Consider the following 14706-nt stretch of genomic DNA (forward strand, 5'->3'; position numbering starts at 1 on the left):
GCCTTTGATCCCAGCACTTAGGAGCAGACACAGGAGAACCTTAGTTCAAGGGCAGCCTGGGCTGCATAGTGAGATCCTGTCTTGAAAAAGTTTGAGAGCTGGAGAGATGGCTCAGTGGCTAAGAGCACTGACTGTTCTTCCGAAGGTCCTGAGTTCAATTCTCAGCAACCACATGGTGGCTCACAACCATTCGTAATGAGATTGGATGCCCTCTTCTGGTGTGTCTGAAAACAGCTACAGTGTACTTACATATGATAATAAGTAAATAAATCTTAACAGAGAAAAAAAGAAATAAGCACTTGGTTCAGATGTAGTATTACATATAAATGAGCAGCATGATCTAAAATTATTCTAGAGCAGTAAATGATAATTAGTGATTTTATAAGTCAGATAAGTAAAAGAGAAACTTAGAGGAAATACATTCTTTAATTTTGTTTATCCTGTGAAAACCTTGACAAGCAATGTGTTTGATCTGCAGTTATCTGATAGGTACAAGCAAGACTGTCTTCTACCACTGTATGCTAATGGGATTATACTTACCCTTTGTAACAGTGTTGATATCTCTAATCCAATTAGAAAATATCAACAGACCGTGGATCTGCCATGGCTTAAGCTTATGTATACTTGAATGAATTGAAGGGAACTAGAATGCCATTGTGTCCGTTACTAATTATTGTTATCGGTAGTTATATTAATTTTGAGACTTAATCTATTTGGAGATTATTTGAAAATATTTAAAAATATTATTATTACTCAAGGCAAGCTTTATTACTATGATAAGTTTCATGTAGATGTAAATGCTTCTTTGTTCAGATGAATTTAAAGGTCATTCATTGCTGCAAGCTGCACGAGAAGCTGATGTTACAAGAATCAAAAAACATCTTTCTCTGGAAATGGTGAATTTCAAACATCCTCAGACACATGAAACCGCACTGGTAAAGTTTCAAACTTAAGCTTTTAAAATACAATAACCCAAAAGTAGTCATAATGTCTGATTCTAGTGATGATACTGTTTTTAAAATACTTCTTTGTTTGTTGGTTTGCTGGTTGATGTTTTTGTTGTTGTTTTGAATTTGTGAGTCTAGTATCTTGGCTATATTAGCCCAGATTGGTCTTGTATATGTGATCTTCCTGCCTTAGCCTGTCAAATGTTGAAATAACCATTTGTTAACACATTGAACTAAAATCAGTTACCCATCTGCATATTAAAAAAAGAATTTGCCGGGCGATGGTGGCGGACGTCTTTAATCCCAGCACTTGGGAGGCAGAGGCAAGTGGATTTCTGAGTTCGAGGCCAGCCTGATCTACAAAGTGAGTTCCAGGACAGCCAAGGCTATACAGAGAATCCCTGTTTCGAAAAAGCCAAAAATAAAAATGGAATTTAAATAGTGCAGAAAAATAACAACCTCGCCCCCCAAAACATATTAGTAGTTTAAGAACCCATCTAGACAAATTATCCATGTCCTTGCATGCTTTATGTAAATTTTTATTATTGATATAACATATAATTGGTCCTTTGTGGTTTTCCACAAGTTTGAATAAAGTATCTAAGAATTAGTTACTTCTCTTTTTTTTTGTTTTTTTGTTTGTTTGGTTGGTTTTTTTGTTTTTCCGAGACAGCGTTTCTCTGTGTAGCCCTGGCTGTCCTGGAACTCGCTTTGTAGACCAGGTTGGCCTCGATAGTTACTTTTCTTAACAAACTAGGGATGAGTGTGTGCCTGTAATCCCAGGAACTGGGAGGCTAAGGTAGAAGGGCCACAAGTTTGAAGCTGGCTTGAACCACACTAGCAAGACTCAAAAATCAAACAGAGGTAATACCTGGGGTGAGGGAAGTGTCCTCTGTGAAACTGATAAAGTTGTGGGTAGTAAAGTCTCAGAGCTACTAGAGATCAGTGGTGAAATACAGGGGAGGCACAGGCTACCCTGACAGTAGCAATTCCAAGAGAAAATAGTAAAACTCTGTTGCATAAACTAGAGAATGTTCCTTAGATAGAAGGAAAGGAAAGTAAGTCAAGTAGGTCATCTGGTAAATAACTTGCTTCTTCCCTGTACCTTAATATAAACTGAAATTTGCCACTTATGAAATAAAATAAAGCTCTAAACTAATAAAAAATGTTAACCAAAAACTTAAAACCATAGCAGTATTAAAATGGTATGGGGAAGCTCAAAAAGATTAACATGGAAAACTTTCTAGTGTGAAAATCTAATACACTTAAACCCCATTATCAGAGACTATCTTGCAATTTCCCAGTCACTGCCTAAAATCACAGAAAGTACTAAACCCTACTTACATCATTTTTTTCTTCCACATCCATACCTGCAATAGTTTATATATTATGTACAGTAAGGTTAACAATCATACCAGTAGCTCTTAGTAAACCTCTACATACAGTATCTTTTTCTGTTCTAAGTTGAAACTTTTCAGTTAAAACAAGTGATTACAGCTTCTTGGTATACCATAATTGCCAGCAAAACTACCCCTGTACTGTAGAGCCACTAAGTATGAATAAATAAGCATTTCTTGAACACAAACACATTTCAGTTGATCCAGTGATAAGAGCCAGTAAAGTTACTAAGGAGTGGGCAGCATGTGCAGACTATATGTATACTGGGACAGAGATGTGGTTCACGTCCTAGTGTAACTGTACATGATCGCATCACACTTTTCAGAATCGTGTTTATTTCTGAAACTTTTCTGTGTAATATCAGATCATAGTTGGCCTTGGGTAATAAAAGCAAAACAGTACAGATAAAAGGATGTTGTGTGTTGTTTCCTCTAAGTATCCTGTTACAAGCATCATGTCTTGAACCTTAAAACACGCCTTTAATCCCAGCACTTGGGAGGCAGAGGCAGGCGGATTTCTGAGTTCGAGGCCAGCCTGGTCTACAGAGTGAGTTCCAGGACAGCCAGGGCTGTACAGAGAAACCCTGTCTTGAAAAACCAAAAAAAAAAAAAAAAAACACGCTAAAAAGTATTCACGGGTAGTTGTTGTGTATGACAGTGTCCTCTTGGTTCCCAGAGATTGCAGGCCCTTTCCTAGGGTACAGAAGAGTAGAGGTCTCATTTGTGATGGGTGTAATAAAAACTTCTTGGAAATAAATGATCTCTAGGTTTTGTGCCTAGAACCCTTAGTCTGTCAAAAGAACTATTGTATACTAGTTAGATGAGGGTTTTATTTTGATGGGAAAGGAATGCTTTGGGTGACTGCAGCAAAATCAAAAAATAAATCAGGAATACAATTTCGAGAAACTGACGGTTCACACGAATAACAGGAGAACAGGTTCCATGATCTCTGTATACGTAGATGTATAGAACAGCTTTGCTTGGGGGGGGGGGGGATTCGAGACAGGGTTCCTCTGTGTAGCCCTGGCTGTCCTGGAACTCACTCTGTAGACCAGGCTGGCCTCCAACTCATAAGTCCGCCTGCCTCTGCCTCTCAAGTGCTGGGATTAAAGGCTTGTGCCACCACTGCCCGACTTAACCAGAATTTTTAACCCAGGATTTTCAGATATTCGTTCTAACAAATATGCACATTATTTAGTCAATTATCAATCAGACAGAATACCTGTTATACTTTAGTATTTTTTTGGATGTTAAGATTATAAAGATTTGGCCGGGCGTGGTGGCGCACTCCTTTAATCCCAGCACTCGGGAGGCAGAGGCAGGCGGATTTCTGAGTTCGAGGCCAGTCTGGTCCACAAAGTGAGTTCCAGGACAGCCAGGGCTACACAGAGAAACCCTGTCTCGAAAAAAATAAAAATAAAAACAAAACAAAAAGATTATAAAGATTTGTGCCATAACCATAGGTTTATAAAAGGCAAACCCCTACCTCCTGCCCCTCCCCTCCTTGATACTCAGAAATCCTGCAGCCACAAACCATACAGGGTGTCACACAGGTAATTGGAACTCCTCGTTCTGCTGAGGCACCGAGATGAGGAAGTTCCTCAGCAGCTTAGCAGCTATCCCATCTGTGCTATTAAACCAGCAGAGTTCAGAACAAAACAGATGGGGTACTATCTTCCTGTAACAGCAGAAACCCGGGACTAAGGATAACTAGTGCAGTGGTAGAGTGCCTGTCTACCATCTCTAGAAGAAATGCCGACACTTGAATCTTACCTATTAGATGTAGCTTTTTTTATCCTACCAGTAATGGCTTTTTCAAAACCACAGGACAAAATTTAACCAGAATATTTAATAGCATATTACTTGATCTGTGGGATTTTCCTGCCGTGCCAGAATTTGTAGTTGCTACAGATTCTCTCCAATAGAAAATACTTCAAGAGCAAATTCAGTAAAATGAACAAAGAAGTTATATTGTGTTTATTATCCTTGAATGGAAGCACGAGTATTCTTAAAGTGAAAACGGTTCTCTATGGTACTTGATTAATGCTGCAATTTGAATTATTTAGCATTGTGCTGCTGCATCTCCATATCCCAAAAGAAAGCAAATATGTGAACTGCTGCTCAGAAAGGGAGCAAACACCAACGAAAAGACTAAAGAGTAAGTACACTTTTAACCAGTAGGTATTGCCATTTATTTATTTTTTCTTTTTTTGGTACAGAAAACATACTTATTGTGTGGCTGGCTTTTTGTCTTTAAGATTCTTGACTCCTCTGCACGTGGCTTCTGAGAACGCTCACAATGATGTTGTTGAAGTAGTGGTGAAGCATGAAGCAAAGGTATACACCATTTCTGGTCATCTTTGGTAATAATCCAGTGAGTTACTTTCTGTGTAGTGGATATTTAGCTCCTTAAACTATTCACTCTATCAAAAAATCTTTTTTTCTCTTAGTTTACAAATCAAAACAGTCCTAGGCTGGGGACTAAAGCACTTGCCATGCAGTTGTAAGGACCCGAGTTCAGATCCCCAGAACCCATGAAGCAGGAGGTAGTAACACTCCTATGACAGACAGCTGGCCTGCTGTGTGCAGCACTGAACCTGTCTCAAATCACGTAGAGTGAGGAGCCACACCCCAGGCTCTACTGTTGACTTTTACACATGCACACACACCTTGGTGCACAGAGACAGACTAAAAAAAAATCCTGTGGACCAAATCTAGTTTTTGTTACTGTTAGAAAATTTATGCATTTATTCATATGTACATTATTTCTGTTATGTCTCTTCTTCTCCATTCCACTTCTAATCCACTGATGAAAGTTATCCTTGACTTTTTCTTAACATTATACACTCTAGCACCTCCTATCTCAACAGGAGAGCATCTTACCGTAATTTTCTTTACTGATCACATCTGAAATTCCTTGGTTAATATGATAAATACTCTCTACTTACCAGTACAGAGTTTGCACTTTGACCATTTCTGTAACTAAGACAAAGAACTTGAATGAACGCAAAGAAATAATTTGACTAAAAACAACATATGTAACCATGTTGATAAATTAACATAACATTCTTTAATTGGCATTTGTATACAAAGCACTTTACCCCTTGAATAACACTTCCATCAAAGTTTTAGGTCATTTTTTTTACTCAGTAACTTTAAAATATAATTAGTAATGAGTCCAGAGAAATGGATTAGTGTGCAGAATGCTTGCTGTTCAAGCCTAACTACCTGATTGGATCACCTGGAATCCATGTGAAAAGCCAGATGTGATGGCATGCATCCTCCTGATACATGAGAGACAGACTGGAAATTGGCCAGATCACCTAGCAGAGGTGCAGAAACAGTACGAAGATCCTGTGTCAGCACGGTAGATAGAAAGTGAGAGCTCAGTCCCAAAGATGTCATGACTTTAAGGTACTTCCGTCCACACACAGACACTCCTTCCTCCCCCCCCCCCATACACACACACACTAAATTTTAAAACTTATAATAAAAAAAAAAAAATGCTTAATAGGAGTACATGGCAGAAATGACAGTTGATAGTTTCCAGTTTTTAATCCAAAGACTTTTGCCTTCCCCAAAGAAAAAATTTAGTGAAAATTCAGTATAGTACAGAGATGGAGCTGCTGTAAGTGGGGGAAAGAAACAACAGAGGCCTTTCCTCAGTGGGTTCTGCAGGTCAGTTTTCTTGTCCCTCCTTGGATTTCTCTTTCCCTCTCTCTTTCTCTTTCTCTCTCTCTTAAAGATTTATGTATTTTTATGTATATGAGTACACTGTCACTGTCTTCAGACACAGCAGAAGAGGGCGTCAGATCCTATTAAAGATGGCTGTGAGCCACCATGTGGTTGCTGGGAATTGAACTCAGGACCTCTAGAAGAGCAGTCAGTGGTCTTAACCACTGAACCATCTCTCCAGCCCCCTTCCTTGGATTTCTACCCACTCAAGGAATCACTTAGAATTTTCAGTTTCTTTTTCTGTTACCTTTAATGTCCTAATCTCTGATTTCAAGAAGTTATTGATAATGTATAACTGTGATTTTTTTTTTCCCTACTGTAAGTTACTGAATAAAATAAAGTTCATTTCTGCTTGACTGCTTGGCATCCTCATTTGTCTGCTCTGTGCCTTCCTGTTGGCTGCTTTTGTCTTACGTATGGCACATTACTTCTGAAAAGTGTACAGTCGCATCTTGAACCCCCGAGTGTTAGTGACTTAGTGAGATAGTTGTAACTAGAGACCAACCCATATGATAGTGTGAAGACCGAGGAAGTCCCAGGCAAACTAGCAACGTCATTTACCCTTATCGATATTACTCAAAGCTCTCAGGAGATATTTTTCAAAACAATGATTTGGAATGTGAGTAAAGGTTGCCCCTAGCGTTTTAGTGGGTTTTCAGTTCTGTTATCATAGATTCTCACATTGTCGTTTGTGCTCATTGAGATCTTGCTACATCCATCTTCACTTATTCCCTGATGACATGACACTGGTGAACAAAGGATTGGTTAATTACAGAAGAATTATTTTCATGGTAAAGACGCAAAGTGGAAATGAGATGGTCTTAGAGGTAATCATATCTTATTGTAAAGAGTTTCAAAGATACAGCCAAATTGAAAGAATAAAATAGTTATGTGCCCAGTACATGGATACTGTCACCAGCTATGTTATATTACATATACACCAACATGCCTTATTTCTTGACACATTTTCAGATTGCTGTGCACATATTAAATACTCTTTATATACATCACTAGAGTTGGATGTCTATATAGTTTTTCTTTAAATACAAAATTTATAGGGGGTGAAGTGTGTACGTCTTCATTGTACATTTGCTGAATTTTAACAAATGTGTACATTGATACACCCAAACCTATTAAAGGACAGGCTAAGGCAGAAGTGAGTCGTGGATAGCTGAGTGGCAGAATGTCTCGATGGGTAAGATCCTAAGTTCAATCCACAACAGTGCTTCATCTTAGGCAGTCTATACCCCTAACAGTCATAGCTATTTTGAGGTTTATCTGTCACAGATGTGTACTCTTTAAGGTTAGTGACTTGAAGATGGATCATCATGTCAACAGTGCCTTTGAATTGCTGGCAAATATTCTGTTGTGTGTATACACCATGCTATTCACATAATAAGTATTCTACATAATACATGGTGTAGAAGATAATTAAGTAGGAATGAGTATTTCAACACTAAGTTGGCTCTGAACTTCTTTGTCCCTGGCTGTTTATCTTGGAGTCAGTCAGTCGTAAAAATTCTGTACCTCAAAGACCCATTAATTTTCATGGATGCAGCTTTTTCATTTAATGTCTAGTTCTAAATAAGGTGAAATTATAAACTCTTTAATGCTTGGACAGATATCTTTCCACAGAGCTACACATTTATATAAACTTAAATATATATATATAGTTACTATACTTGACAACCCACCTTGTAAGTAGGATCTTCATTCTGATTTCAGTCTTTATGGATTGGTGAATTTGTACTCTAGTTCTGAGAAGAAAAAAGAAATGCCTACTTTGGCACTAGACAGTTGGGTTTCTTTTTTTTTTTTTCCCTTCTTTATTAAAGTGAGACTTTTAGTAGTAAGTGTTAAGTAAACAACTGGATGGTTTCAGGTGATGCACCACAATGCTAATTTCAGTGTTTTCTATCTTGTTAAGGTTAATGCTTTGGATAGTCTTGGACAGACATCATTACACAGAGCTGCACACTGTGGTCACCTGCAGACTTGCCGCCTGCTCCTGAGCTATGGGTGTGATCCAAACATCATATCCCTTCAGGGTTTCACTGCCTTGCAAATGGGAAATGAAAATGTGCAGCAGCTGCTTCAAGGTAGTGAGAGCTTCTGTGACATTCTGTGGTAAAGATTAACCTTTGAGATTTTTCACATGGCAGGTGTGCTGTGTAAGACTTGGTAAGAAACAGAAATGTTAGCTGTCTTAACTTATTCTTAGCTCATTATATTGATACTTAAATGTCATTAAATTATAATTATGACTTTTGTTCAGTAGCATATTCTGCCCAGTTTCTCTGTGTAAATACAGGGCACTCAAGTTTTAAAGTTTATAAAGTTGATTTGCCAGGCATGGTGGCCCGCAACTTTAACTCTAGTACTTGGGTCACGGAGGCAAGTACAACTCTTGAGTTCCAGGACAGACAGGGTTACATAGACCCTGTCTTATCTCTTCTCCTTTTCTTTTCTTTTTTCTTTTCTATCCCTTTCCTTCTTTCTTCATCCCCACCCTCTGCCCCCTTTCAAGTTTAAGAAGCTGAGCATTGAGAAACTGTTAATTCCCAGCATTGGAGAGACTGAGGTTGAAGGGTCATAAGCTTAGTGCTCCCTTGGATATTTAGTACACACCCATCATATCAAAGTCGGATGGGGGTGTCTAAAAAGCTCTGAGGCAAGTCAAATGTGGTCATTGCTCTTTTATTTAGAGCAAGGAAAACATTAAAAGATAGGGTTTTTACTACAGCAGTCCTGGTGACTTCCCCTAAATACCGGGCCTGCTTGATTTTAGATCTTGGGTGTGTGTGCTGCTTCTGATACCACGTTACACTGTGAGTCTTTGCTGTTTGTCCTTGGCTTTATTTTATTTGGTTCTTCCTTTGATAGACTACTCTAGATGTTTATCCTAAGATGTCAGTATTTATCTCTGTATTTTTTAGTTCTTTCAAGGGTTAATTTTTATAATTCAATCTTTACCTGGGACTTTCTTTGTTATACAGACTCTTCAGAATTTTTAACTGAGTAATTAGACAGAATTTTAAACTGATAATGACTAGATACTTGCTAGTCCAACTTCACTCTTTAAATTTGAAAAAAATCTGAGGGTCAGGAAATTAAAGTGATTTGTGCCAGTTCAGAAAACAAGTTAATGGCAAAACCAAGTTTAGATTTCTACCAGTGCTTGCACCTGGTTTTGGTTAAAAAGCAGGCAAGCCTTTCATTTTGGTTGTTTCTTTATACATCTTAAAGGACATTTTATAGTTAGCACGTGTATATCTTTTGCTCAGTCTATATTCTCAAAAGTTTTGGTAGCCATAGTTAGTGGTTTTTCACTGTGGCAATACTACATAAGCTAGCAAACTTGAAAAACTATTTTTGTAAAAGATGACCCTTGAAGCTTGGTCATTCTTCTAGGTGGAAATTAATCACTCTTCTCTCTTTTCAGAGGGCGTCTCACTAGGTCACTCAGAGGCAGACAGACAGTTGCTGGAAGCTGCAAAGGCTGGTGACGTTGAAACTGTAAAGGTGAGATACAAACAAATCAATTTTCTCTCAATCTTTAGTTTTTTGTTTGTTTTTGTTTCGGCGTTGTTTAATAAATCTGTGCTGTTAAAGGAAAGAGATTTATTAAAGGATAAAAATACCAATTCCTTTGCAGTAGGAGGTAAGAAACAATAGTGGGGGAACATTAGATATATTTTAGAGGATAATCACACTCACAAGTTTAATGCTCTTCATGTAGTATCAGATGCAGTTGTCTTAAGGAGCTCATTTGTCCCTATAACAGGATAATGAGGAGCTGGAGAAACCATTCAGAATTTAGAAACATTTACAGCTCTTGCAGAGGCCCTTTGTTCAGTCCCTAGCATCCACATGGTGATTCTAGGGATGTAACACTCTCTTCTGACCTCTGTGCACACCGGGCACACGTGTAGAGCAGACAGACAGACAGAACATTCACACATGCATAATAGCCTTTTTTTTTTTTTTTTTTTTGATTTCTTTTGAGACAGGGTTTCTCTGTATAACCCTGGGTGTCCTGGAACTCACTTTGTAGACCAGGCTGGCCTCGAACTCAAATCTGCCTGCCTCTGCCTCCCAAGTGCTAGCATTAAAGGCACTGCCTGGCAAAATAACCTTTTTTAAATAAAAATACTTTAAAGACAAATATGTACTGGGCATAATGGTGTACACCTATTTTCCAGATGCAAGGGAGGCTAAGACAGAAGGTTTAACAGTTAGACAGCCTGAGCTACCTAGGAAGGCCCTGTCTAAAAGCAATACCAGGAGAAAGAAGAAAGTGTGTCATGTTGCTCTCTAGTACTGTTTATGTATGACACACAAAGGAAAGGAACCAAGTGCCCTTGTGTGCACAAGCTCCTTCTGGTTCACTCATCTCATTACCCGTCTGCCTGTGGAGCCGTTGGTTGTGCTGTGAGCAGTGTTGGTGTTGCTCGAACATGTAGTCTTACCCAGCTGGGCTGGAGCACCCAGTTTCTTGTCTGTCCCATTCCAGCAGTGGGTCTGTCCCATTCCAGCAGTGGTCCTTTCAGCGTTGCCCTCCCTCAGACATTGTTTTGACTTGTGCCACACACACACACACACATTGATGTCTTACTGCCCATACTACGTGTTCATGGTCTGTACAGAAGTGTCTGTCTAGGGAAATAACCCAAAAGCCTGTTGTCTTGAAAGAACAGGACTAAAATATAAGAATTTGACTCATCTATTTCATGAACTAAATAATTCTTTAATGCTACATTAAATGTTGTTTCAGTTTTTAAAATTAGCTGGGGAGAAAGCCTTTTTTTTTCCTCCTTAAAGACTTTTCAAAACTAGACTACAATAAATTTGAGAGAGTGCTTCTATGTACTATGTTTTATATTGCCTAATGTGTGGTAGAATGGCTGTTTGAAATAATTTTGTCAAATTTCTACTTAGTAGATTTTCTATACATTTCTTTTTTAAAGATATACAAGCTAGATAAGCCTTTAATCCCAGCACTCTGGGACATGAACAAGTTTAAGGCCATCCTGATCCACATAAGAGGTCTGTCAGCTTTACACAGTGAGACCAGACCCTGTTCAGCAACGACAAAAAAGACTTTAAAATGTTGCTCTCGCGGCCGGTCACACCTTTAATCCCAGCACTCAGGAGGCGGAGGCAGAGGCAGGCAGATTTCTGGGTTGGAGGCCAGCCTGGTCTACAAAGTGAGTTCCAGGACAGCCAGAGCTATACAGAGAAACCCTGTCTCAAAAATCAAAAAATAAAAGACTAAACATTAACAGAAGTGGTGGCCTGCTCTATGATCCCAGCACTGGGAGGCTAAGTGGGAGATCTTAGTTTGAGACCAGCTTTGTTTCCCCTTTTTTGTTGTTTTTGATGGTGGTTTTGGTTTTACTTTAGGGTTTTTTGTTCATTTTTTAAAAGTATAAAACCTCTGAGAAGGAGCCTAGAAGACATAAATTTAAAATACAAATTGGACTCAGAAAAAAAAAATGATGCCATTGTATTAAGGAAGCCACCCATTCCATTCTATTGATTCATCAGGTTACCTTATTTTGTGGATACCTATACTACCTCACAGACACAACCTAAAAAGGAGGGTTTATCTCAGTTCACAATATAGGACGCAGTTCAGCATGACAGCAGGGACTTCCTACCTTTTCACATTGCATCTGCAGTCAGGAAGCAGAGACCAAAGAATGTGGATTTTTAGCTCATTTTCTCTCTTTTTAAGGCTAGAACACTAGCCCATAGAATGGTATCATCCACAGTTATAAGTGGGTCTTGATTAACATCATCTAGATGGTACCTCGGAGGCATGCCATAGGTTTGTCTTCTAGGTGATTTTAACTCGTGTAACCTGACTGTATTCACTAGACAAATTAAAGCAAAGGATATTAAAATGGTCTTTGGTAACTAACTACATGTGCCAACAGCTGGTTCACAGTGGAAATACTCATTCCTAGATTGTGTTTCAGACCCACTGAAACATTGCTTTGAGGCTGGAACCTCATTCATCAAGTCTAGCAGATGTGTTCCATAAGCTCAGAAGGGCTTTGCAGTTCAGTAGCTCCCTTTGGGAAAAGCCTGTTAGTGGGGCTTACTCAACTTACCTGATATTGCTTTTTTATGTTGATATTCTGACTCTAAGCATTGTGGTCTGTTAACTATATTATTCTCCCAAATTCTTTGCATAATCCTCAAGAATATTTGGGGTATTAATTTTGATTGAGCTAGACTTACTCATCTGAACCAAAGAACACAGCAAAATAATTTTAGTGACTATTTCCTTAGTTCTTCAAGATCACACATAACCAGAAACATTTTCTTCATTCATTATAGTACAGCATGAGTCATTGACTTATATGTGGTCCCTTATAAATTATCAACCCCAGGCACTGACTTAACAAAATGTGGAGATTAGACCAGTATACATCAAAACTGAGCCCCACTGATCTGCGTATAGATAGATCTTACTAACATATACTTTGCTATGGGGTTTTATTTATTTGTTAGGAAGTATTAAGGAATCCAGGCTGGCTTTGAACTCATAACCCTCCTGCCTTCATCTTCCAATGCTGGAATATCAGGCATATACTATCACACATGGCTTAGAATGCAGATTCTGACTTAGAGATATGGGTATTGGACTCTGAATTTTTCCTCTCTGTGCTGCTGGAATCTAGTTTGCTATTACTACTGTGTTTACCACCAAATGGAAGTTACAGTTAGTACTTGAAGTAAGGTTATCAGTATGTAAATAGTAAAGTTTATTACCTTTCAAAAAAGTAGAAAATATAATCATAGATGAGAAGACCAGAAAAAATCTCAGTAAATGAAATGCTAGAATAGGAATAGTTTCTGAAATATTTATTTAATAAGAAAATAAAGCAGACATTTAAATTTTCTGTTAAATTGTGTTAAAACAAAACATGAGAAATGAATGTGTATGCTATGTTCAATTCTACAGAAACTCTGTACTGTTCAGAGTGTCAACTGCAGAGACATTGAAGGACGCCAGTCAACCCCACTCCATTTTGCAGCTGGGTACAACAGAGTGTCTGTGGTGGAGTACCTGCTGCAGCACGGAGCTGATGTGCACGCTAAAGACAAAGGGTGAGAAGTCCTACCACACCTTTATGGGACCATTGGGTAATACAAAAAGACTTCTATGATAAATTATAAACTGCTTCTGTTTTTTAACATATAATTTACTTCCTAAAATTGGTTCAGTGATAGCTTATAAGTTCCGTTAATAGTTGATGCTCAGCATGGCAATGCACACCTAAACCCCAAGCACTGGGGCACTGGGGAATTTGAGACACTCAGCTCAGTATGAGTGAGACCCTTTCTTTTAAAAAACAAAAAACATGCAGATGGCTCAAATTTACATTAAAATTAACTTGTATAATGTCTTGTTATTTTATAATTGCCAAGGAAAATTCATTTTTGTGATTTTCATACTGATTAATAAAGTTTTCAGTGTTCATTGAGGATATGCTAAATTTTTTGTTTATTTTGAAATTACTTTTGTTTAAAATACTCGGTGCTAGATGTTAAGTCTATATGTGAATGTTTATAATAGTCTCTGTGTTTCTGTATTTAGGACATATTGAATTGCCCCCTCCCCTCCAATAAACAGTTTTCTGCTTTCCATACATAGACTTAAGTTTTACAGAGTTTACTCTCTTGGGCAGTTTAAGAAATAAGTATGTTTGGTTAATATAATTACTGAGATTAAACCACTTCTTTAACTTTTCAGAGGTCTTGTTCCTTTGCACAATGCATGTTCTTATGGGCACTATGAAGTTGCAGAACTTCTTGTCAAGCATGGAGCTGTAGTTAATGTCGCTGACTTGTGGAAGTTCACACCTTTACATGAAGCTGCAGCAAAAGGAAAATATGAAATATGCAAACTTCTACTCCAGGTATGCTTATTAAGTGCGTACTATGGACAGTGCAGTGACTAAAGTACTCAGATTATCTTTCAGATAACAGTAATATGAGTCTTAAACCAAGGAAAGTAGAAAAAGCCGTTCTCTAATACTAAAACTAGATTTTAATCTACATGTATATTTATCAGCATGGAATTTATATATATAGCCACCTATCATGTGATAGTTCTAGTTGCTGTCCAACTTCCCTGTTTAGTAATCTAACCTCAAATTACTTGATTCATTATGTGGTTAATAAGCCAAATTTGTTTAACCTTCTATAAAAGTGATGGTGCTGGTCTAATAGATACAGGTACTTTGCTGTAGAATATTACAACACAGATTCATAATAAGATATTTGTAGAAAGGAAAAACACAGCTACATGTGGTAGTGCACACCTTAAAACCCAGCACCTGGGCTGGTGAGATGGCTCAGTGGGTAAGAGCACTCGACTGCTCTTCCAAAGGTCCGGAGTTCAAATCCCAGCAACCACATGGTGGCTCATAACCATCNGTAACAAGATCTGACGCCCTCTTCTGGAGTGTCTGAAGACAGCTACAGTGTACTTACATATAAAAAAAAAATCTTAAAAAAAAAAAAAAAAAAAATTTTTAAAAAAAAAAAAAAAAAACATAAAAAAAAAAAAAAAAAAAAAAAAAAAACAGCACCTGGGAGGCAGAGGTAAGTGG

General features: G+C 38.0%; 1 protein-coding gene across 1 annotated transcript in view; it reads left to right on the forward strand.

Moving 5' to 3' along the window:
• The window catches only part of Tnks2 (tankyrase 2), a 58225-nt gene that overhangs the window by 23295 nt on the left and 20224 nt on the right, over positions 1-14706 (forward strand). Inside the window, exons 8-15 of the mRNA XM_021214470.2 lie at positions 479-545; positions 814-935; positions 4411-4502; positions 4603-4681; positions 8007-8178; positions 9522-9601; positions 13053-13198; positions 13845-14010. Of these exons, the coding sequence (XP_021070129.1) occupies positions 479-545; positions 814-935; positions 4411-4502; positions 4603-4681; positions 8007-8178; positions 9522-9601; positions 13053-13198; positions 13845-14010 (924 nt within the window). The remainder of the gene's footprint in view (positions 1-478; positions 546-813; positions 936-4410; positions 4503-4602; positions 4682-8006; positions 8179-9521; positions 9602-13052; positions 13199-13844; positions 14011-14706) is intronic.

This window comes from Mus pahari, chromosome 1, assembly GCF_900095145.1.
Source record: "Mus pahari chromosome 1, PAHARI_EIJ_v1.1, whole genome shotgun sequence".
Classification (NCBI taxonomy): Eukaryota; Metazoa; Chordata; class Mammalia; order Rodentia; family Muridae; genus Mus; species Mus pahari.